The sequence below is a fragment of the Marmota monax genome, unplaced genomic scaffold (genome assembly GCF_021218885.2).
Source record: "Marmota monax isolate L192 unplaced genomic scaffold, Marmota_monax_Labrador192_F-V1.1 WCK01_AAM20220418_F8-fsc00006, whole genome shotgun sequence".
Taxonomy (NCBI): Eukaryota; Metazoa; Chordata; class Mammalia; order Rodentia; family Sciuridae; genus Marmota; species Marmota monax.
Window position 1 is genome coordinate 996,369 of NW_026693712.1, and position 25,763 is coordinate 1,022,131.

The 25,763-nt window shown below is 35.6% G+C and overlaps 1 protein-coding gene across 2 annotated transcripts in view; it reads left to right on the forward strand.

Annotated features, from left to right (window-relative positions):
- Snx24 (sorting nexin 24) overlaps window positions 1-25,763 on the forward strand; it is a 157,714-nt gene that overhangs the window by 91,756 nt on the left and 40,195 nt on the right. For both annotated transcript variants that reach the window (XM_046459993.2, XM_058584200.1), the window contains exon 3: window positions 5,159-5,263. In XM_046459993.2, the coding sequence (XP_046315949.1) occupies window positions 5,159-5,263 (105 nt within the window). The remainder of the gene's footprint in view (window positions 1-5,158; window positions 5,264-25,763) is intronic.

Here is a 25,763-nt window from a genome sequence, read left to right on the forward strand (position 1 = left end):
AGAATACAAGGTGGTCATGGAGGTAACTGCCCCAAGGTCTTCACAGGGTAAGGGGGCTCTGCAGGGCATCTGAACCATGGGCCCTTTTCCTTCATTTGGACCTAACTCCTGCTTTCATCTCCTGAAGTTCCATGGCTATAAATACACTTCTACATTCTGATTCCCATGTTTACAGACCTACAACTGATTACCCATCACCCCAACCTGGCTGCCTGTTGGGCATCTCTGACTCAACATCTCCAAACAGAACAAAGGATATGTTAGGAGTATCTCTGGTTGCATACAATAGAAACTTAACTGGATTTCTTGAGGAAGAAAGAGTTTTATTATTCTTGTACACAAGAAAATTAAAAGTAAGCAGTCCCAGGTGATAGAGCAATTCCACTACATCACATTCCGGACTCCACCTGTAATCCTGCTTCACCAGCCTTACCTTCACAGTTGATTTTTACCCTATAGTTATAACATAGCTGCCATCCTTCCCGGCATTGCTTCTGCATTCCTGGCAGAAAGAAATATTGCTTCTTGTGAGAAAATAGGAACACTGCCTAGTAGACTTGTGCTGCATTTCATTCACAACCCTGTCATATGCCACTGTAATTACAGGGGAACTTAGAAATTCAAGAGTTTTAACTCAGCATGTTCGCACTCTAAATGACTTTTTTTTTTCTTTTAAATTGTTGATGGTAGTGGTGAACTTTTGGTTTTTGGTTTACAAAGAGGGAATGAGTATTGGGCAGGCAGCTAGCAATGGCAGCCACATTCCCCTATTCATGTGGGATTAGATTTGGTCAAAGTGACTCTAAAACCAAAATAATGGTGACACTAACAAATCTCACTTTGCCTGGGCTGTCGAGGCAGTTTTGTGATCATCAGGGACCTGGGCTTTTGTTGCTGTCCATTCTTAATATGCAGCTTCTGCCTCATCATCAAAGGTGGCTGCTACTGTGTAGGTAGTTTAGCTAGCAGAAGGGGAAAAAGAAAAGACAGTAGCCCTACCTTTGAGAACACTTCCTGAAAGTTGCACATATATGTTTGTTTACCTACCTGTGACCAGAATTCTGTCACATAGCCACACATAGCTTGAGGGGGAGGAGGGTTTGAGAAATGTGTTCCTTATTCTGAATGGCCACATACTCACCTGAGGATCAGGAGTTGTATTCTGTAGAACACAGGGACAGTGGATTTGAGGGGAAAATTAGTCCATGAGCCACTTATCCCAATCTACTACTTTTCAGTAAGGTGACTACCAGATCACTCATAGAAGGGCTGCCAGGGAAATTAAAAAACCTAAGAAAGGGGCTGGGGCTATAGCTCAATGGCAGAGTGCTTGCCTACCATGTATGAGGCACTGGGGTTTGATCCTTAGCATCACATAAAAATAAACAAATAAAATAAAGGCATTCTGTTCATCTACAACTACAAAAAAGTTTTAAAAGAAAGAAAGAAAATACCTAAGAGGGAAGAGCTATCCTAATTGCTTCTACTTTGCACACACACCCCGTGACCTTCCATCTGCCATCTCCATGGCCAGCACGCAGTCATAAGCACCATCACCTTTTGCCTGGGTTTCTGTAGGCGCTTCCGACTGTTCTCCCTAGTCTTACTCCAGGCCCTGGGTCGTCCATATTGCTCCTGGAACCCAGCATGTTTTCCTTAAAGTCAAAATCATATCACATACCAGCTTCCTGCCTTGCAGTATCTGGCACTGCCACCTCTCATCCAGTCCATCTCCTGCTTTCTAGTTTTGAATACCTGAAGCCTGTTACTCCTGTAACGTTCCTCCAGCTCCACACCTGGGTCCCTCACAAACATGATTCAGGTTGCTCCTAGATTCTCCCACCTCACACAGGCCTTCCCAGTTGCTAACCGGTTTCTGATGCTGGCTGTCTTTGCCCTGTTTTATCAACTGCTTACTGTTTGTTACATTTATTGTTAATTGTTACTGTTTATTTAAGCTGTATGCAGCAGAAATGTCCCCAGCACCCAGGAGCATGAAGGAGCTCAATCTGTTGAATATTCCATGACTACCTTCAGGGGCTCCATTTTCTCTGGAACTTTTTTCTGACTGGTGGAAGAATAATGTGCTTTAATGAATTCTAGAACTTACTCAGTGTTTCTGTACTATTTACTTCATGGAACTAACCTCACTTTGGATAGCTCCCCTCCCCAGATCCATGGACTTTCTACTACAACCCAGACTGGTTGTTCTTTAGGCCTCTTCTGCCATCTTTGGATTTCCACCCCAAAGGGGCAGAGCTATGAGTTCTAATCCTATTTCTTCTCCTCTTTGTGTTAAGCTCTGTTTTCTGGAATTAAGTTCTCAAACAAGGCATAGGAGATGAATGTTCTGAGTCTGCATGTCTGAAAATGCCTTCATTCTCTCACTTGATTGGTAGTGTGGTTGGTTGTGGAAGTGCGTTTTCAGGTGAAATCTTTGGGGTATCTTTCCGCATCCATTGTTGCTGTTGAAGAATCAGTTGCCACCAGAGACGTGTTTCCCCTGTTTGCGACCTCATGTTTTCCCCTGTGCTCTCTCTATCATTGATGTTCTGAAATCCCAACAGACATATAATATATTTAAAAAAATATATTATGCTGACACCCAATTAATTCTTAATCTGAAGACATAATCTTTTTTTTAGGTCATATGAAAGTGATTTTTATGTCTGGATTGCATTCTATTCTTAATGGATTATTAAGTCTAATTTCAAACATCCTGGATTTATTCTCTTTATGTTTTATCGTTTCATTGACCCTTTCTTTCCTTTGTTCTACATTTTGGAAGATTTCCATGATTTTGTATTCTATCACTTTTTAAAAAAAAAAATTTGTGTCATTTTTTAAATTTTTAGAAGATCTTTCCTCTTTTCTGATTGTTTCTTCATCATAGTAACCTGTTCTTTTTTTATATATAGAAGCATATCTTCTCAAGTCTTTCTGCAGGTAATAAAACAAATTGTTAAAGATCTCACCTGTTATTTGATGTGTCTGTTTCTTTTGGGATTAGTTGTTCCATTTGTTGTTGTGGTGGTGGTGGTGGTTATTGTTTTGGTCCATTTTCTTTCATAGTGCTGGTTTTCCTATGAAACTGAACCTTAATTGCCCATCCACCTAGATTAATTATTCCAGTATTCTCTGTCTTGAATACATAAATCTGCTCCTTCTACTGAGTGGGTGGAACACAGGGCTGTATTTCTGTCTTAGTCTCATCTTGTCCCATTCCCTATGGCTCCTTGCTTTTTTAAAAACACTATCAAGATTAAATCCAGGCATCAGTAACCTTTTTTAAAAGGGTATTTGTTTTTTCCTCTCAAAAAAATCCTGGCAGTGGGCAGTCCAGAGTTGATATGACAGCTCCAGGAGACTGTCCTGCACCCTGGCCTTTTCTTTCTCCTTAGTCACTTAGAACACCTGTCCTCTGTCTTCAGAATTCCCTCATGAAAATAAATGTTTACAGTTGCTCCATAGGCACATGCTAGGCAGGAAAAGGGTGAAGGGGGCATGGGACTGAAGGTGCAGCCAGTTGAGTCTGGTTCACGTGGAAAGTGTATTTATGGAAAGTCTTTTGCTGTGGCTTCTGATTATATTGCGTTGGCTTCCACTATCCTCAAGGGGCGTTGGGAAATTTAGTTTTTTTAGCTAATAATGAAATACATTATTTCCCCCAATTTTATAGGAGTTCTGTTGTTAAGGAAGAATAGATTTTGAGTTTGCAGCCATTGCCTTCACACTGTGATTTCAGTGGTACTTGGAAGAAAGGAGGAGTCCACCCAGGCTCGGCCTCAATACTTGAAATGGAAGTGCTAATCTTTGAAATGCAGAGTCTTCCTCTTCATGCCTGGAGTGGCTGATGTTGAATGTATTCTTCATAGGGGAAGAATTTTTATTATATGTTTAATGACCCATATTTAATTGTGTGCAATTTCTTATTCATTATGATGCTTTTTTCTTTGCATGTGTTGGGAAGGAGGAACCTTTGCAGGTTTTTCCAAATCTTGAATTGGACCATGAGATTCACTCTATTTTTAGAGACAGTGTGTTAGTCTCCTACTGGTAATGTAACAAAGTACCATAAATGTAGTGACTTAAGATAACACTAATTTATGATCTTGCACTTCTTGAGCTCAGAAGTCCAAAGTGAGTTTTCTGGGCTAACATCCAGGTAGTCAACAGGGCTATGTTCCTTCTGGAGGCCATAGGGCAACATCTGTTCCAGCTTCTAGAGGTTTCCTGGATTTGAGGTCTCTCATTTCAAAGCCAGTCCCCTGGCATCTTTCAGTCTTTTTCTGGCTCTGACCCTCCTGCCTCCCTTTTGTAAGGATCCTTGTGATTGCATCGAGCCTAACCTGATAATCTAGGATAATCTACCTGTTTTAAAATCATTAATTTAACCAAATCTGCAAAATCCCTTTTGCCATATAAGGTAACATTCACAGGCTTAGGATTTGGTCATCTTTGGGAAGGAAATTATTCTGCCTACCACAGGCAACTGTAACTCAATTTTGAACAGAATTTTCTTTATATCGTTTCCTGAAACTGCTGCCTAGGAAGAGGTAGCTAAGAACTATCATTCAGTTTTCATGAACAGAATATGAACTTTTAATTGTTAGGGATGTTGGAAAGATTATCCTCTATTCCATTATAGAATTGTCAAGAACCTCTGCAAGCAATATGGTCTAATTCATGTGGCATTTCTAGGGACAGTGGTTATAAACAATTGTATTCGGTTTTGCTTTCTTAGGTGAAAAATATGTGGAAAGACTTTTTATCAGAATATTACTTGAAACAAAATTTTGTTCCATTGATTTCTTTTACAAAATAAATATATTTTTAAAACTTTTTTTTTTAACTTTTTGTCTCGTTTACTGAACTTTTGCTTTTTTCAGGAAAAGTAATTTCAATATGAAATATCAATAGTAACAACTACCAGAACACAACATTCTTGTTCTAAAATCTGAACAGTTAGGACAACTAAGTAACGAATTTTTTGACAAAATTCCAGCATAATTATCTTCTCCCCACCTTTTATTATTATTATTATTATTATTATTATTATTATTATTATTATTGGCTATAACAGTGTTTTACTTTCTTTTATTGGTTCCCTGCTCATAATGTCATTATAATTTTTTCTCTCATATTCTTGTCTTTATAGCTTAAGAAATGTATAAAAACTCCAGAAATCCCTTCTAAACATGTCAGAAACTGGGTCCCAAAAGTTTTGGAACAGCGACGACAAGGTTTGGAAACTTATTTACAGGTAAGATATGTTTAGATCCTCAGTTAATATAACCTAAATAGTTGTATGTCTTACTATTTTTAAGAGTATATGAGAGTGATAAAAAAATATATAAAGAAGCAAAATATTCTTAATTAAAATAAAGGAAGTTTTATAATTATAAAATGTTGTTGGTTCATTGATTCTAATTAGTTTCTATTTAAAATTGGTTTTTGCTATGGGGAAGTGAAAATATGGTACAAAGGGAAAAACTGACATAAAGAGGACCTATCCATTTTTTAAACTCACCTCTACAAGCACTTTGGTTTTGTGTTTTGTTTTCTTCCCCGGGTTTATTGCTTCCTCATAGCAGCCTCAACCTTCAGGTTTTGGGTGTTTGGGGACAGATTGGTTTAGTAATAAAAAGTGAATTTTTAGTGGACCCCGCTAACATACCTATAGAATCACACTGAGGGGGTATCACCTCTAACGAAGCACCTCCTTCTTTGAAAATTAGAGTCTATGTGTAGGAAGAACACATTAGGAGCTCTTCTGCAGCAGAGGAGAAGCAGAACTACCTGAGTGAGACCAAGGCACTCTCCACTGGTGAATGAAAAGCAAAGGGAAAAGGCTGAACAGTTTCAGCTTCTCTGAACTTAAAACCAAAAGCTCCAGAGGCCTGTGGTAAACATTCAGTGAAAACAAAACACAAGTCCAAGACAATGCTCAGGGCAGGGTTGGGATAGGCCACCTGAGGTCAGCTAGTGCTCCTCACCTGAGCCAGAGAGGATCCATGTGTGGGAATGACTGAGGCAGACAGGGCAGGAGCAGAGAAATCTTGCCTCTCAAAAATAAAAAAAAAAGGAGCTGGACTTCACTAAGAGTTAGGAATTCGTGACTGATTCTTCCAAGACATGTTCCATCTGGGAAATAAGCAGCCACAACTATATTCTTCCTTTAATATCATAGGAAGAGAAGGGAGTGTGTAAAGCCACTGTGCTTTTTCCTCTACAGAGGATGGTTGTGCCTGAATCACTGGTGATTCGATGCTGAGGAGAGGCTGTGCTTGGTGATAAATTCAGAGGACTTCTCTCAGATGGCAGAAGTCTTCTCCTGGCCCCCTGTAGTTGGCCTGGTCTTCACACACTGGCATGCTCGAGGCAGCTGGGATGTGTGAGGGGGACTTTCTTCACTGTTCTTGGTCTTTTCCTTTTGGCCTTGGTGGAAGGATTCTTCACCGTCTCTCCCTGAGGGTGAAACAGCTTAAAGGAAACGGGATCACCAATCACAGGAATGTGTGTGTGGCCGGTTCCCCAGACTCTACGTGACTCCCATAGCTTCAGGCAACACTTCAGAGCAAAAAAACAAACCAAAACCCAAAAAACAAGACTTCAGAAATTGTATGCAAAGGGTAAAAATGCATGTTCTCTATAATTAAATAGAATAGGTAAACAATGCATTTTCATTTGTAAGCCAGATTTTCCACAGATATTGTATATCTTCAAGCTTTAGTTCCAAAGAAAGCTTTATTCTTTTCCCCCATTGTATTTGACACATGACTTCCATTACTACTCAGTGTAAACATTTTAAGTTGTTTGTACTTTGGATATAAATATGTGGATAAAATTATCTGGCACAGAGAGGAGTTTATAGTGATACTCAAATTGAGCTTAGAATTTTCTATTCTCAGAAATAGGGCTTGAAAGATGTGGTTGAAGGGCCGAGAAGGCTTGTTTCCTGTTGTGCTTTTAATATTCAGTTTGTTGTCACTTCATTCCCCAGAGGAGTTTAAGGGAGTTCTTCTTCCTTTTCTACCTGATTCTATCTGCCTGCAGTGGAGTTAGCCGCAAGTTGCAGAGATGAATGTAAATGCTTTATTAATCCCAGGTGAAAAGCAGACCCTGGCTCTAGGGGTCATTTCTTGATTTTTAGTATTAAAGTTTTTAATAAGATAATATTACTGTTTCTTTTGCTTGCCTGTCTAGCTCCAGTTACATATTAGTCTAAACCCCAGGGAGTGGGTGTCCCCGAGCCCTCCTCAGCAGGCACCATCTTGCTGCTAGTCTGTCTGAAGAGAGTGCTCCTGATTTGGCCCATGAACCTCAGAAAGTACTAGTACCCCAAGCTCAACAGGAGCTTAGCTGTTACGTTTTCTCCAGCTTGCCTCCTACCCATCAGGTATGTTCAGGATCACCCCTCTGACCTTGATTTCCCACCCATAAAACAGGCAGGTCAGCTCTTGTGAGGGTCAGAGGAAAAACCTTTTTCTCTTCTTGAGAAGGCAACCTTCTGCACTCCTAAGAGAGCCCAGGCTGCTCTTTCATGTTAGAGACAGAGAAACTAGGTCTAGTGCTGTTCAGAAACTTGCCTTCTCCTGGAATTACTAGTTAAAAGATTTGGACTGGAATTTTAGTTTCCTAATGACCAGTTTAGTCTCTTTTCCTTGTATATTGTAGATTTTCTAAATTAGGTAAAAATTTTTAGCCTTTGCATATGCCTTTAAGTGGATTAAAAACAAACACTTTATAATCAAAAACTACCAACCCAACTCCCTTGATAGATAGACATATGATTTTTTAAAATAATTTTAAAAAACATTTATTTTTTTAGTTGTAGGTGGACACAATACCTTTATTTTATTTTTATGTGGTGCTGAGGATCAAACGAACCCAGTGCCTCATGAATGCTAGAAAAGTGCTGTACCACTGAGCCACAACCCCAGCCCAAAAGCTACTCTCCAGTAGAAATCTTATGTCTTAAAGGAGAAAAAAGGATGCACAACAAATAAAAGTAATATGCAATCTCCACGATACTTAAATAATTGTCTTGTAGCATGTAGATGATGGGCTCTAATCAGTGCCGTTTACTTTCCAAAACTTCTGCCAGATTTGGAAATGGTTATTTCCACATAGTCTAACAATGTAACAATGACAGCTATGGCTATTTAGTATTACTTACCATTACTTACTTAGGAATTAAAAAAAAAGAAAGAAAGAAAGAAAAAGAAATAATACAATGCTATTTAGTAAGTTTTTAAAAAATTTTGTAAGTACACTTTTGAACCATGATCACTTTCCTACTTAACATTTTAAATCATTTGGTTAGAAACAAATTATTTTAAAAAATTAAATATCCAAGAACACACAGTATCTTAGAACAAAAAAAACTAAGTTAGCCAATGAGAGGTTAAAAGTTACATTGGACATATGAGTGATTTGAAGTATGGCATTCTATCTGATGAACAGTGATTATTAATTTCATTTTCGAGAATAATTTTCTATGTATTGAATAGGAAATCTATCCTAGGAAACCTAGCTCTTAGTTGTGTTCTTCTTCTTCCCCAGACAAACTCCCTGAGGTTTCACGAATGAGGGAATTGATCCATGTAAAAGTGGAATTAAGTAAAACAAGGTTTTTCTACATGAATGGAAGAACAGTATTTCATTTTAATTCCAATAAAAAATTCATGCCAAATAAAAATTTTATGAAGTAGCAAATTTTTGTTTTCCAAATTATATATACAGATGTGCTTCAATTTATGATAGGGTTATGTCCTGATTAAACCCATCGTAAGTTGAAGATATCATAAGTTGAAATGCATTTGACACACCTGACCTTCCAGCATCACAACTTATCGACACAGGAGTAAACTTTAGAGTACTGGTGTATACACCACGGTCACATGGCTGGCTGGGAGCCTTAGCTCACTGCTCCTATCCAGTATCATGAGAGTGTCATACCACATATTGCTAGCCTGAGAAAAAGACCAAAATTCAAAATTAGAGGTACAATTTCTACAGGATGCATATAACCTTTGCACCATTGTTAGGTTGAAAACTCTTAAGCTGAGTCATTCTAATTAAAGTCCATTTGTACTAGAAATTCATCTACTTTGGGAGATGTTTTAACAGGAAGATAAAAACAAGTTAATATTTTACTCTAATTTAATGAGAAATGTTATATGCATATACAGAGTTTTTGCTTAAAGATAAGCATTCATCAGGCACTTGTGGTATTTGAGGCAAAAGGGTAGATCTAGCTTCAGAGGAGCCTTGAACCGTATCCCAGTTAAGTAATCATAGTTATTTTATCCATTTCTCTTTTCTGTTTTCCATGGTACAAGCTTCATTGGGCCCCTTTCTGATACAAAAGGGCTACAGTGGTTCCAGACCTCTCCTACTGATATCAAATACACCAGAGCCCTAGGGAAGAGTAGGGTCTCTTTTAGTAGTACAATGGAAGAAGGAGAAAGTGCCTTTCCTTAGAAGTCTTCCTGGTCTCATTGGTTTATCTTTGCACATGTGCCTACCTCTGAACCTCACTGTGGCTAGTCAGATTCTAGTCTTGAAGCTAGGGGGGAGGTTGGGTCATTTTCATAAGAAATAACTAGGGTGTTCTTGGTAAAAGAAAAAGGAATGTCCTGGGTGTGAGTGGAGGAGCAGAGGCAACCAGCAAAAGCACACTCCAGAAAGCAGTGATGTTCAGATAACTCAGTATTTATTGATCAACCTCTCTGCATATACATCTCCTATCCTCTGGTAACCGCTGTTCTACTTTTAAATTTCATGACATCAACTTTTTAAGATCCCACATATGAATGAGATCTTATGGTATTTTTCTGTGCCTGGATTATTTCACTTAAAATAATATCCTTCAGGTTAATCCATGTTGTCACAAATGATAGAAATTCATACTTTTTTATAGCCAAATAATATTCCTTTCCATATACCACATTTTCTTTATCCATTCATCAGTTGATAGACCCTTTGTTTTTATTTGTTAACTATTATAAACACTACTGCAGGAAATATGGAATTGCAGGTGTCTTGGACATACTCATTTTATTTCCTTCAGATATATATACAGGAGAGAGAGAACTGAATCATATGATTGTTCTATTTTTAATTTTTTGAGGATTCTCTATACTGTTTTCCATGATGACTGTACAAATTTACATTCCTATCAACACTATGTAAGGGATTCTGTTTCTTCACCAGCATGTTTTGTCCTTTCTCTTTTTTTTTTTTTTTTTTTTTTAATAATAACCATCCTACCTGGAGTGAGATGATCTCATTGTGGTTTTGATTTGCATTGATGATCAGTGCTGTTGAGCATTTTTCATGTATTTTTATCTTTTGGCCATTCATATATCTTCTTTGGATAAATGACTAATTAGAGCTGTCGCCCATTTTTAAGTGGGCTCTTTGGTTTCTGCTGTTGAGTTTTTGGTGTTGCTTATGTGGTCTGGCTTTCACTCTCATGTTAGATATATAGTTCACAAATATTTTCTCTCATTCTATAGGTTGCCTCAGCTCTGTCAGTTGTTTCCTTTGCTATGCAGAAGCTGTTTAGTTTGATATAATCCTATTTGTCTTATTTTGGCTTTTGTTTACCGTGCTTTTGGAGACTAACTCAAAGATATTTTGCTCTTTCCAACATCCTGAAGCATTTATTCTGTGTTTCTTTTAGGTAGTTTCATTGTTTCAGGTCATACATTTAAGTCTTTAATCCATTTGTCTTAACCATTTTTAAGTGCACAGTTCTTTTAAGTGCAGCGACTTCACATGCATTTATATTTTTTCACAACCATCATCAGTATCCATTCCCCAAATTCTTTTCATCTTGCACAATTTAAATTCTGTCTTCCCTGAACAGTTTCTCCATCCCCCTTAACCCCAGAGCCTGATGGGCCACCACCTTTCTACTTTCCGACTTTATGATTCTACTACCCAGAGAGTATTTGCCTTTGTGACCAGATTATTTCCCTTAGCATAAAGTCCTCTAAGTTCATCTGTGTTGTAGTATGTGTTATAATTCCCTTCCTTTTTAAGATCACACAATATTTCGTTGTATGTATATACCACATTTTGCCTATCCATCTGTTGATTAACACTTGAATTGCTTCCACATTTTAGCTCCTATAAACAGTGCCATTTTGAACATGTGTGTACAACAGCTCTTGAGACCCTGCTTTCAACTCTTTTAGATGTATACCCAGAAGTAGAATAGCTGACTCTGTGGTAATTCTATTTTTAGCTTTTGAGGAACTGTTGTACTATTGTCCACAGTGGCTATACCATTTTAGATTTTCACCAGCAATGACAAAGCTTCCATTTTCTTCATATCCCTTCTAACACTAGTTATTTTTATTTTTTTGACAGTTGCTATCCTAATGAATATGAGGTATACCTCATGACAATTTTGTCTTGTTTCCCTAATGATTATGTATGTTAAGCATCTTTCCATGCCCCCCTAATTTTAAATATGCAAAATAGTAGAATTCATTGTTACATATTCATACATCTATATCATATAGCAGTTCAATATTGTTCCCGATTCAATACTGTTCAATATTGTTTCCCCTTTCCCTCACCTCCTTCCTCCCCCTATTCCCTTTCTTATACTGATCTCTCTTTGATTTTCATGAGAAATCCCCTCCCATACATTTCTTTTCCTTTTTCCCCTCTCTAGCTTCCTCATATGGAAAAAAAAAAAACAAAACTTATGACCCTTGACTTTCTCAGTTTGACTTATTTTGCTTAATATAATGTTCTCAAATTTTATTCTTCTTTTCCATGTTTTTTGTTGATCATTTGTATATCTCTTTTGGAGGATGTCTGTTAAAATATTTTGTCATATTAAGAATCAATAGTTTGTTGAGCTAGGAGGGTTTCGAGTTCAAAACCAGCCTCAGCAAACTAAGCAAGGCCCTAAGCAATTCAGTGAGACCCTGTCTCAAAATTTAAAAAGGGCTGGGGATGGGGTTCAGTGGTAGAGCACATCTGCATTAAATCCCTAGTCTCCACCACCCAAAAAAGTTAGTAGATTGTTTTTACATTGCTGAATTTTAGAACCTTTTTGTATATTATGGATATTAATCCTTTATTTTATAATATAATTTGTAAATATATTCTCCCATTCTGTGCTTTGCCTTTTTATGTTGGCAATGTCTTTTGATGCAGAATATTTTTTACATGTTCATAAAGTCCCATTTGTATTTTCTTTTGTTTTCTGTGTCTTTGGTGTCGTATTCATAAAATCATTGCCAATTTTAGTACCATGATTTTGTTTTTTCCCTCTGTTTTCTCTTTTAAGAGTTTTATAGTTTTGGGGCTTACATTTAGGCCATGGATCCATTTTGAGACACACACACACACACACACACAAACTGGGGGTGGAACCCAGAGGTGCTTCACCACTGAGCACCCAGCTTTTTATTTCTTTTTCTTTTTTCTTTTCTTTTCTTTATTATTTTATTTTATTTTGGTGCTGAGGATTGAACCCAGGGCCTTGTGCATGCAAGGAAAGCACTCTATCAAATGAGCTATATCCTCAGCCCCCCAGCTTTTTATTTCTTGAGACAGTGTCTTATTCTGTTGCTTAGTGCCTCACAAAGTTGCTGTGGCTGGCCTCAAATTTGTGATTCTCCTATCTCAGCCTCCTGAGTCACTAGGATTATAAGGCTTTGCCACCGTACCTTAATTAATTTTTGTATATTATATTATATAAGGAATAGAGTTAATTTTTGTATATTGTATTATATAAGGGTCCAACTTCATTCTTTTGTATTTGGATATCCAATTTTCCTAGTACCATTTGTTTAAAAGACTATCTTTTTTCCCTATTGAATGGACTTGGTACATCTATTAAAATCATCAAACCATATAAATGAGTGTTTCAATCTGAACTCAATTCTAGTGCTCTAAATGTCTGTCTTCATGTCAGTACCACACTGTTTTGATTGTTGTAACTTTGTAGTAAGTTTTAAAATTAGGAAGTATGAATTTTTTTCAGCTTTTTTTTTTTTTAAAAAAAAAAGATAGTTTTGGCTGTTTGGGAGTACCTTGAGATTTTGTATGGCTTTTAAGATTTTTTTCCCTGCAAAAAAAGGTGATTGGATATTGATGGGGATTGCATTAAATCCTTAGATCAATTTGGGTAATATTGACATGTTAACAATTTCAAGTCTCAATCTATGAACATGGGATATCTTTCCATTTATGTGTGTCCAATTTCTTTCAGAAATGTCTCAAGTCTTTTAAATTCTTGGTTAAGATTATTCCTAAGTATTTACTTTGTTTTGTTTGTTTAGCTCCCTTTTTTATTTGTTCTCTTTAGTTATACATGACATTAGAATATATTTGACATATTTATATAACATGGAGTATATCTTATTCTAATTAGGATCCCAGTCTTGTGGTTGTACATGAATGTTCTCTCTGATATGTGGATGCTGACATACAACAGGGGGTGGGGTGGGGGGAATAGGTGTTTAGTGGATTAGACAAAGAGGAATGGAGGGAAGGGGGTGGGGGACAGGAATAGAAAAGACACTGGAAGGAATCTAACTTAACTTTCTTAAGTATTTTGCTCTTATAGATGCTATTATAAATGGAAATGTTTTCTTAATTTCCTTTTTGTATTTTGCATTGTTAGTATAATGAAATACAACTGATTTGGGGGCCCTTTGTATCTTGCTACTTAGCTGAATTTTTGCGTAGCAACAGGTTTCATGGAATCTTTAGAGTTTTCTACATATAATATCATAGCATATGTAAACAGAGATCATTTTACTTCTTTTCCAATTAGGGTGCCTTTTATTTCTCTTGCTTGTCCGATTGCTGTGACATGCTTCCTGTACATGCTGTGTTGAATAGAAGTGGGGAAAGCAAAGATCCGTATTGTTTTCCTGATCTTAGAAGGGAGACTTACAGTCTTTCACGACTGAATATAATTTTTGCTGTGGGTTTTCATATATGACTTTTATCATGCCAGGGTCGTTTCCTTCTATTGCAATTCACTTGAATGTTTTTGTCAAGAAGGGGTGTTGAATTTTGTTAGATGCCTTTTCTGTTTAATTGAAATGATCCTGTGGATTTACCCCCTTCATTCTGTTATTTTGTTACATTACATTGATTGATGTTTGCATGTAGAACCATCTTGCATTTTAGCAATAAGTTCTGCTTAGTTATGGTTTAAATATCTTTATATTTAAAAATATTTAAATTAAATATTTATCTATATATATATATTTGATAGACCTTTATTTTATTTATTTATATGTGATGCTGAGAATCTGAACCTAGTGCCTCAAACATGCCAGGGAAGTACGTTACCACTGGGCCCCAGCCCCAGCCGTGGTTTAAATATCTTTTAAATTTGCAGCTGAATTTGGCTTCTTGTATTTCAATGAGGATTTTTACATCAATTTTCCTCAGAGATATTGGTCTAGTTTTCTTGTCTTGTGTTCATTCTCTGAGTTTGGTATCAGGATAATGGGGGCCTTGTGGAATGAATTAGAGAATGCTCCCTCCTCTTCAAATTTTTGGAAAATCTTGAGAAGAATTGCTGTTTGCTATTTCTGTAAATATTTGATAGAAGTCATCAGTGAATCCATCAAGTACAGAGATTGACTGGTGGAAAATTTTTGATAGCCACTTTAATCTACTTATTAATCATAAATCTATTCAGATTTTCTGTTTGTTCATGGTTTGCTCTTGGTATGTTTGGTGTTCCTAGGAATTTGTCTATTTCATTTATGTTATGCAACTTATTGACATAGAATTGCTCATCATAAATTATTCTTTTTATTTCTGTAAAATTGCTAGTGATGTCCCTTACTTTCATTTCTAATTTTAGTAATTTGAGTCTTTTTTCTTTTTTGTTTAGCTCATCTGACTAAAGCTTTATCAATTTTGTTGGTCTTTTCAAAGAATCAAATTTTGGTTTGTATGATTTTTCTCTTGTATTCTTCTATTTTCTGTTCCATTTATCTCTGCTCCAATCTTTATTATTTCCTTCTTTCTGCTAGCTTTGAACTAATTTATTATTATTTTTCTAATTTCTTAGGTTGAAAAGTTAAATTGTTGATTTGACTTATTTCCTGGTTTTTATTGTAAATATTTAAAGCTATAAATTTCCCCTATAGTACTGCTTTTGCTTTGCTATGTTGTGTTTTTATTTTCATTTTCATTTGTCTTTTCGTATTGCCTAATTTCTTTTGTGATTTCTTTTTAAATTCATTGGCTTATTGAGTGTTTTTTACTTTCTACAATTTTTTAAAAAAATTTTTTTCAGTTTTTCTTTTAGCATTGATTCTACTTTAGTTCTACTATAGTATCTTCTTTTGGAGAAGATAGTTTGTATGTGATCTACCTTTTAAAATCTATTGATACTTAATTTGTGGCCTAACATGTGGTACATTGCTAACAGGTTTTAGCTCATCAGTGCTTCTACTTTGTTTTCTTGAGCTTATATTGATAAAACTTAATACTTTAAAAATTTTATGATTAATAATTTTATTGAAGAAATGATAGCATAATTATAAAATATTCTCATTTTTAGATTTACATTAAAATAACTAATTCAATGATTTTTTTATGTCTACATTACTGTTTCCTTCTAGTCATATTTGTACATGCTTTTGTAAAGTAAAGCAAAGCAATGCATTTGTCAAGTAAATTCTGGAGTACAAATATATTGTAAAAAGTGAAAGAATATTATTTCATAATTTTTAGCAAAATGAGGTGGCTCAAGTTCCTCATACAAAATAATTTGAGATAAAATTCTCCTTATTGAATGCTTAGCTTCAAGAGAATGCCACATATTCTTTTCTACATTGATCATTTGTCCAGAATATCATTATTTGAAGTCTCATGATCTGACATTTTGCAATTTTGCTGTACATCATGGCATCTACTAGTTACATATGGTTATTGAGTATTTAAAATATGGCTAGTTTGAATCAAAATGTTCTATAATATAAAATTTACAGATTTCAAATCTCCTTCCAAAAAATAAAAAGAATGTAAAGTGTCTTAATGTTTAATTGGTTAAATGTTTAAATAATATATACATTGGGTTAAACAAAATATATTACGAAAATTATTTTTGCCTATTTCTTTTTACGTTTTTAGTGTGCCTACTAGAAAATTTACACATTACATTTGCATTTCAGTTATTGAAAAGTACGTGTGGCTTGCATTCTATTTCTGTTAGACAATGATGGTCCAGAGTATTACTGTCTATACCTGCAGTCATTGTGTGAGTCTTCTGATAGTTGTGAAGCAATTTCCTCTATCAGTTTTTTTCTTTAGCATTTTGTGCATATATCCTGGAGATTAATGCTCTATCTGAGGTGCAGATGGTAAAGATTTTCTCCCGTTCTGTAGGCTCTTTCTTCATGTTCTTGATTGTTTCCTTTTTTGTGAAGAAGCTTTTTAATTTGATACCATCTCATTTATTGATTCTTGATTATACTTCTTGCACTTTAGGATTCTTATTGAGGAAGTCAGTTCCTAAGCTGATATGATGGAGATTTGGGTCTACTTTTTCTACTAGTAGCTGCAGGGTCTCTGTTTTAATGCCTAGTTCCTTGATCCACTTTGAATTCAGTTTTGTGCATCTCCTAATCTCTTTGAAAGATGACTGAGTACTTTGACAACAAAATAGGAGAACTGAAGGGTGATGTAATAATTATGCTTTATATCATTATTCTTCTAGACAATTCCATAATTCTTCAATTTTTAAATTATATTAATATTTTCTTATCATAGTTAAGAATAATTGGTAAGTAAATATGAAATGATGTTTAGGATGAGGAAATAGTGAAATATTTTAAGGTATATGAAAAATAAAATCATACTATGTTTTAGAGAGATTTTTAACGGCTCTAAATATATGGTAATTGTAAGATATGATGACTTCTATTTCTATTTTTTTCTTATTATTTTACATTAGAATGTATTTTTATTTTTTTAGTTGTTGATGGACCTTTATTTTATTTACTTATTTACATGTGGTGCTGAGAATTGAACTCAGTGCCTCACATATGCTAGGCGAGCACTCTACCACTGAGCCACAACCCTAGCCCCAGTAGAATGCATTTTGACATATAGAACACAAATGGAGTACAACGTCTAATTCCTCTGGCTTTACATGGTTCAGAGTCACTCCACTGTATACACGTAATTATACATGTGTATAGGGTAATAATGTCTGTCTCTTTCTACCATTCTTCCCACTCCCCTCTACACAAACCAAAGTTCCTTTGTTCTTCCTTAACCCCCTACCTACCCACATTGGATCAGCATCTGTTTATCAGAGAAAACATTTGGCTTTTTTGGGGGAGGGGGATTAGATTATTTCTCTTAACATGATATTCTCCAGTTTCATCCATTTATCTGCAAATGCCATAATTTCATTCTTCTTTAAGACTGAGTAATATTCCATTGTGTATGTACCACATCTTTTTTATCCATCTGTTGAAGGGTGTCTAGGTTTGTTCCATAGTTTAGCTATTGTGAATTGTGCTACTATAAACATTGATATGGGTGTGTCACTGTAGTATGCTGATTTTAAGTCCTTTGGGTATAAACCAAGGAATGGGATAGCTAGGTCAAATGGTGGATTCATTCCAAGTTTTCTAAGGTATCTCCATACTGCTTTCCATAGCGGTTGTACCAATTTGCAATTCCAGCAACAATATATGTGTGTACTTTTTCCCCCACATCCTTACCAACACTTATTTTTTGCTTGTATTCTTGCTAATTGCCATTCTTACTGAAGTGAGATGAAATCTTAGTTTTGATTTGCATTTCTCTAATTGCTAGAGATGATGAAAATTTTTTATTGTGTTGTGGTCTATTTGATTCTTGAAATTGAGAAGGGTTTGTTTAATATACATGGATGTTCCATTGTTTGGGGCATAGATATTTATGATTGTTGTCTTGTTGATGTATGATTCCCTTAAGCAGTATGAAATGACCTTCTTTATCCATCCTGACTAACTTTGGTTTGAAGTCCACTTTATCTGATATGAGGATGGAAACCCCTGCTTGTTTATGCGGTCCATATGAGTGGTATGAGTTTTCCCATCCTTTCACCTTCAGTCTGTGGATGTCTTTTCCTATGAGATGAATCTCTTGAAGCAGCATATTGTTTGGTCTTTTCTTAAAAAAACAATCTGCCAGTCTGTGTCTTTTAATTGAGGAGTTTAGACCATTAACATTCAGAGTTTTTACTGAAATATGGTTTGTATTCCTGGTCATTTTGGTTTATTTTTGGTTTTAACTTGACTTGGTTTCTCCTTTGATTGGCTTTTCCTTTAGTATAGTTCCTCCCTTTGCTGATCTTCATTGTTGTTTTTTATTTCCTCCTTATGGAATATTTTGCCAAGAATGTTCTATAGTGCAGGTTTTCTTGCTGTAAATTGTTTTCACTTTTGTTTATGGTGCAAGGTTTTATTTCATCATCAAATCTGAAGCTTAATTTTCCTGGATATAAAATTCTTGGTTGGCATCCATTTTCTTTCAGAGCTTGGTATATATTGTTCCAAGATCTCCTAGCTTTGAGGGTCTGTGTTGAGAAATCTGCTGAGATCTGAATTGGTTTCCTCCTGTGTGAAATATGAAACTTTTCTGTTGAGCTTTAAAAATTCTATCCTTATTCTGTATGCTAGGAATTTTTATTAAAATATGCCTTGGTGTGGATCTGTTGTAGTTTTGTACATTTCACGTCCTGTAAGCCTCTTGTATTTGATTTTCCAATTCATTCTTCATGTTTGGAATATTTTCTGATGTTATTTCATTGAAGATATTGTGCATTCCTTTGGTTTGTATCTCTGTGCCTTCATCTATCCCGATAACTCTTACGTTTGGTCTTTTCATGTTATCCCATAATTCTTGAATATTCTGTTCATGGTTCTTACATCTTCATTGTGTGGTCAACTTTATTTTCAAGATTATATATTCTGTCTTCATTGCCTGAGGTTCTATCTTCCAAGTGATGCAGTCTGTTGGTGATGCATTCTATTGAATTTTTCATTTGGTTTAATATTTTCTTCATTTCAATGATTTCTGGTTTGTTTTTTTTTCAGAGTCTCTATCTCTTTCTTGAAGTAATCTTTTGCTACTTGTATTTGCTCTTTTATCTCTTTGTTGGAGTGATCGATTGTTGCCTCTAATTGCTCTCTTATCTTCTTCTATGTTTTGCAGATCATTTTAATTATGTACATTCGGAACTCCTTCTCTGACATTTCATCTACTATGTTGTCAACGGATTCAATTATTGTAGCTTTTTGGTTTATTTGGGACACTTTCTTCCCTTGTTTTTTCATGTTGTTCATTTGTCTTCCTCTCTGGAAGTGTGGATCTAAGGTATTACAGTTTCTACCTTATAATCTTGTAGTGTCCCTGCAGGTTACCAATACCTCGCCTCTGGTGTAACTAGCCCTGCAGAAACCTTGGTGATGGTCTTCATGGTCCTGGCTGTTGTCTCTAGGTAGAAGCGGTCTGGGAGAGCCATGCATTGGCAATGGTAGATGGGGGACTACAGCTCTGTCGATCTCCTCAGCACATGGGGCCAGGATCAGTCTCTGACTTCTGTTTCTAAAAGCACTTTTTTTTCTAGGATGGCATTCAAGAAAAAATAAAAATCATAAAATATCAGAACTGTTTAATTTTCTAACTTTTCAGAGAAATACGTCATTTTCTTTTAGAATCTTGGTTTTCTTCAATTCTCCTATGAAAAGTCATTGTTATAATTGTTCTGTATCTAAATGTTGATTAGTCTAAGTGTGTGTGTGTGTGTGTGTGTGTGTGTGTGTGTTGCTGAGAATTAAACTCAAGGTCTCATATATACTAAGCTCTACCACTAAGTTGCAATCCAAATTGTTATTGTTTCTAGAAACATTAAGGTACAATTTCATCCCCATTTTCTATTCTGTTTTCTGTTTTGAGTCAGATAATTTAATGACTAATGTCTTGGGTCTAAGTTAACTACTTTTGTTTCTGCAGGTTCTTGCTCATGATTTTTTATTTCCTCATTTTGTGTACATAAGTTTTTTGATTTTGTTTTTTGTATATTTGACTAAGTGATCCAGTTTTCTGGATCTTTATCCTTGGGATTCTTTGATGGCCAGGGTTGAACTGAATATTCACAAAGAGAACTTTCATTTGTTTTTTCTGATCACCTGCAAACACTGTCAACTGGGACTTTTTAGTTTGAGATTTAAAACAAAAACAACAACAACTTTTTAACCACAATGATGGTATTAATCTAGGCTACAAACCTATGAAGGAACTAGCATGTGGTTGTGAGTTCTCAGAGGACATGTGTCTTCTTCCCCTTGTAGTGCTAAGCTCTAGACTGTTCTTCATTTTTCCTTCCCCTAGTGATGTGTCCTTTTGAGACACCAACTTCATTTGAAGATCGCCTTTTAGATCTCTATCCCACCTAACTCAAGCAGACATTAGGAGTTATCTATGGCCCTTGTGCCTATGCAGCCCCATCGTGGATCCTCAGAGTTCTAGGAATTGGTGCTTGCTTATGTATAGAATTCCTGTTTATAATCTGTTGAAAAATGTATTTGATTTTCCAATTCATTCTTCATGTTTGGAATATTTTCTGATATTATTTCATTGAAGATATCGTTTATTCCTTAGTTGCTTACCAACTCAATAATATATTTCCTTTTCTTCCTTTCTTTTTATAGTATTGAGCATTTTTAGGATGGAAATAATTCCTTTCCAAGAAAATTTGAGCACTAGTGAGCATTTGAGTGCTATATCACCCTTCATGATCATTCAGGTATTATCAGGAGCTATACAGGAGACTTCTCTAAGAAATGATAAAATACTTTCCTATACTATATTGTCAAACATGGAGAGTTTTGTAAAAACAAGATAACAAATTTCATTAGGAATTAGTCCAGAGTGCCTACACCTGTTTTTATGACTTTATGATTTTATTTGTCGGCATTTATTTCCCAAATCAAAGTTCCAGGAGATCCTTTGTACCACTACTTGAAACAGATTTCATATCCTGTTCATTCAGGAATGAGAATGTAGGAGGTAGGGTAATTGTTATCCAGGTATGTCTGAGGGCTGTCCGCCTGTGGCAGCAAGTGGCTGATCGTACAGATGATGCGTTTCAACTCAGGCCAAAATGGAGCATGCTCTACTAAGTATTCATGCTCTACTAAGTATTACCTTCAGCATTCACACTGGACAGTCCCAACAAAGGCTGCATCTTGACCTAAATGTTTCGTTGTTTTCATTGTTTGCACAGCTTATATGTAGGCCTAACATCATGGGATTCATGAATAATGAAAGGTCCATATCTGCCTTTGACCCTTTCCAGTTTGTTTCTTCCAAATAGTCTCCTTTCCCTCACACGGGATGTATTTTCCACCTATTAGCTTTTGTTTCTATGAGCTTCTCCACTCTCCAAATGAAAAAATTCTGAAGTACCTTGGTCTCCTTCCCCACTAGGCCCTTGAAAACTGCTTCTAAAATGCTGAAATCAGTGTTTTATTTTGAACATGGTTGAGTCAGTACTGCCCTACCGCTGGTATCTCATGTTGCTTCATGAAAATGCTTGAACAAGGCCTGTCTGCCTGCAGAGGCTGTGGTCTCGGGGTCAGGCAGGTGTGTCTGGTGCCTCCCTGCCATTTCCTCTGGAGTGTGCTTCCCTTGATGAGCCGTCTCTGTACTAGTAGGAACATGTCCTTAAGCTATCTTATGAACCACATTTTCTTTCACACTAGAGTGTATTTGTGTGTGTGTGATTTCAAAAATCACTTATGATTTTAACGCTGCATTACTAAAAATGTGTATTTCATGGCCAATAGTGATTTTTTAGTATATATTTTCACCTTTTTCCTCATTTTTAAAATAGTACTGTCAATTAGTATTTTTTTCTCCAAGTCCTGTGCAACTCCCAAAGTTTTTGTTTGTATAAAACACTTCATGAGAATCATAGAGTGGGCATGATTGAGCTGAGAACAACAGACCTGAAATTCTCTGTTGTTTCCAGGAACCACTTATCAGAGTAGGGGCACTTACTTTCTTATCTCAGCAAAATGCAAACCACTACCTAGCATAGACTCCTAGGATTTTGAGTAATCAAGACTTCAAAGTTAAGCTTGGAACAGGTTTCTGATTAGTGTCTTAGAATTATGATTATTTCTGAGTTAGTTTTACCTATGTGTGGGACAGTATGTACTGGAGATTTAACCCAAGAGGCTATACCACTGAGCCACACCAGCAGTCCCCCACCTTTAGAAATCTTTTTTATTTTGAGATGGGATCTATACCCAACCTGGCCTCCAACATATGATCCTCCAACCTCAGCCTCCTGAGTTGCTGGGATGTGCTACCAAGCCTAGCTTAAGTTAATTTTACTTCTTAAAAGTTTTGTCTTTATTATTATTATCAGTCACATCACCATAGATGTCCATGTAAGAAGTGTTTCTCATGTAATATATTTTTATCCTCTCTTTCTGTACCTTCCATTTTTGTAATCTTAAGTCCAAGAAGCATATATCAGTTCCTGACTATTCAACTCTGGCTGAAGATTCATTGAAATTTTCTCTTTTAATTCATCCCTGACAAGATAAAGGCATTGATGAAATCAAGTCTGAATACAGCAGGGAGATCCCATGGTGTCCCTGTTACCACCCTAACTCTTACAGCCCAGGTTCCTAGAATTTTGAGTTTAATTCATGGATAAAGTAGTGATTTGTAATGGCAGCTTCAGTTCTTACCAAGGATTTCCTTTAAACTGCAACTGAAATCAAGAACAAGACTTTATGTCATGGGGGGAAGGGAACTGTTGGTAGAAGAAGGAGGTGTAGTTTGAACTTCAGAAAATCACCATAAAACCTGTAGAAATAACAGTGTCCTTAAAGGTTCTGCTTATAACATGAGACAAACTGCTCTTTGTTCTCGTTAAAGATTGTGAACAGTGTGTTAAATAATATTAATGGCTGGGATTGTCAGTACTTAACAGTACCTTCCTTGTACAAGTGATTTTATTGATCGATACAGACTCAACGTAACGGGGGCAGATTATTTTTACTGATTTTATCGAAACGTTAACCAAGTTTGTTAGTGCACCACATATCTTTAAATAGATCTAGATGATGATGTAGATTAAGGAAAGCAAACCACCATCCGTCTCTTGTTGATCTGTTAATAACTTAAATCCATCACTGCTAGCGAGTGTTTTCAGAGTCTGTTGTGTATACTTGTTTCTGTAGTGCCTTGTTAGAAATCTTACAACCTTATTTCAGTGGTTAGTTTTTCATATAGGAAAACCCTAACTACTACTCTAGGATTTGACATAAAAGTATGTCAGCATAATTGGTGAAATGATTGACAAAATACAAAAAAAAAAAAAAGAAAGAAAGAAAAACAACCCTGTGTTTCTTAAATTTAGTTTTGATATAGGCATTTATTATGGATTTGTGGTTTAATTATGAAAAATTGTTTTGCTTAAATCAAAATACATTTTATTTTTCCATTGATTTGCAAGTTTTCCATTGTTCTGAAAATGGTATATATTTCATTTAATACTATTTTTGTTGCAGAACAGTTTTTAAAATTTCTGAAACCCACTGTATTGTCTTTTAAAGGAAAATGGTACATTCTCCTTTCAAGAAAATAAACCAGTATTTTAAGAATTCAGATAGTGCCTTCCTGCCCACCTGAATGGACAAGCCCTAGTGGCAGAGAAGCCTACGGAGCTGTGGATAATAAGCCTTCAGAGGTGATATAGGTCCGTGTCTATAGCATCAGTAATGGCAATTAAAAAGGCTTTAGGAATTTCAAAAATGTTTATGATCTCATGGAGAGGAATTTACGTGCGATGGAAATGTAATGGAAATATGAACTCCAGTGCATTGTGGCCCCGAAGCTTTGATTGGGCAAACACCTTGAAACTGAGAATTTTGAGCCTATGTAATAACAAGTGTTGACCACTTGATTTGGCAATATGTACCAACTAAACACCAAAACAACAACAACAACAACAATGAAAAAAAAAAAAAAACCCTCAATAATCTATTAGTAAGGTTCCATGTCTTAACCTGGAACCTGTGTGAATGAGTATTTTGTGTTAAATCTTCCTGAAGAGCTGGTAGTGCCGGTGAACGCGATAAGGGCTGCATGGTGTTTCCAGAAGAGCGCAGGTGGGACGAGTGGCACAGACCTGCCCTCACATGGAAAGCCAGATCAGAGCTACTTCCTGAAACAGGTAGTTGGTGAGGTCATTCCATATATATATACATATATATATTATATATATATATGTATATATATATATCCAGTTGTTGCTTTTTCTTCAAGTTCAAACTTCTTTTAAAAAGAGCTAGCATTTATATATCTGTGAATATTTGTCCCTTAAAGGTAGGTGTCGTGGGCTTTAATCTCTCTTCAAACCTGCAGTTTTCCATTCCAAGAAGATTTTAGAAAATCAGACATTATTTTTGAGATGCATTTGATTAGTATTTTATCAGATTCATGTGACAGAGTCATGAGTTTTAAAAGAACTAGCTTTTGAAGCGAGGTTTACTCTTAGCTTGATGACTCCAGGGTAACCAAGGGATGGTCAGAGTGTATCTATTTCATGGCCATTTATTTTCTGACATAAGAAGTCTGTTTTTTTCATAGATAGCAAGAGCTCTTCTTGCAGGTTAAAATATATATATGTGTATATATATATATATATATATATATATATATATATTTAATAGTGTATTTTTTATTCTGATTTTATGCATATGTGTATGCACATTCAACAATAAAGAACAAAATAATTTTTTGTAATGCATCCTCTTAGACCAATGGTTCTGAACCAGGAGTGATTTTTGCTTCATAGGGGACGTTTGGTTATGTCTGGAGACATTCTTGGTATAACAACTGAGAGTGGGGCACTACTGGCATCTGGTAGGTAGAGGTGTGCTGCTAAAACTCCACAGTGTGCAGGGCAGCCTTCAATAGTAAATAGCTGTTTGACTAGAATGTCAGTCTAAGGTCAAGACACTCTGACATGGAGACCTCAAAATTGTTGTGAGTTTTTTTTTTTTTTTTTTTGTCTTTCTCTTGTTCATATTTCTAATTATATGTTTTAAATGTTTATTATGTCCTCTATAATGCTTTATAAACTCCTATTTTAATTTAAAAATGTGTCATAAGAATTTGTCATGAGGCTGGGGTTGTGGCTCAGTGGCAGAGTACTTGCCTAGCTTGTGTGAGGCGCTAGGTTCCATCCTCAGCACCACATTAAAAAAATAAATAAATAAACAAAATACAGTTATAAAAAATTTATCATGTATTAATATTTCTCTAAGGCAAGGATTTAAATTTTTCTTTTATTATGAAAATTTCAATATATGCAAAGTACAAAAATAATATAGTTGTATCATGCAGCTTGAAAAATTAGAGGAAATTTTATATCCTCCATTCCCACACTTTCCCACCCACACACTATTTTGAGGAAACTTCCTGATATTTTATTTTCACTCATAAACATTTCCATACATATCCCTAACATATCCATAACCTAAATAAGTTTCTTTGTAAAACAATTTTAATAAAGACTCTATCACATTCTCGTCTGTTGAGTTTTGGGGTCGTTTCTAATTTTTACTTTAGAATTTTTGTCTTGATTTGTTAGGGTTTTTGGTTTTCTTTTATTATGATCTTCACGTGGCATATTCTCCTTGTTCTACAGGTGAAGTAGAAAGTGTGCAAACTAAGCA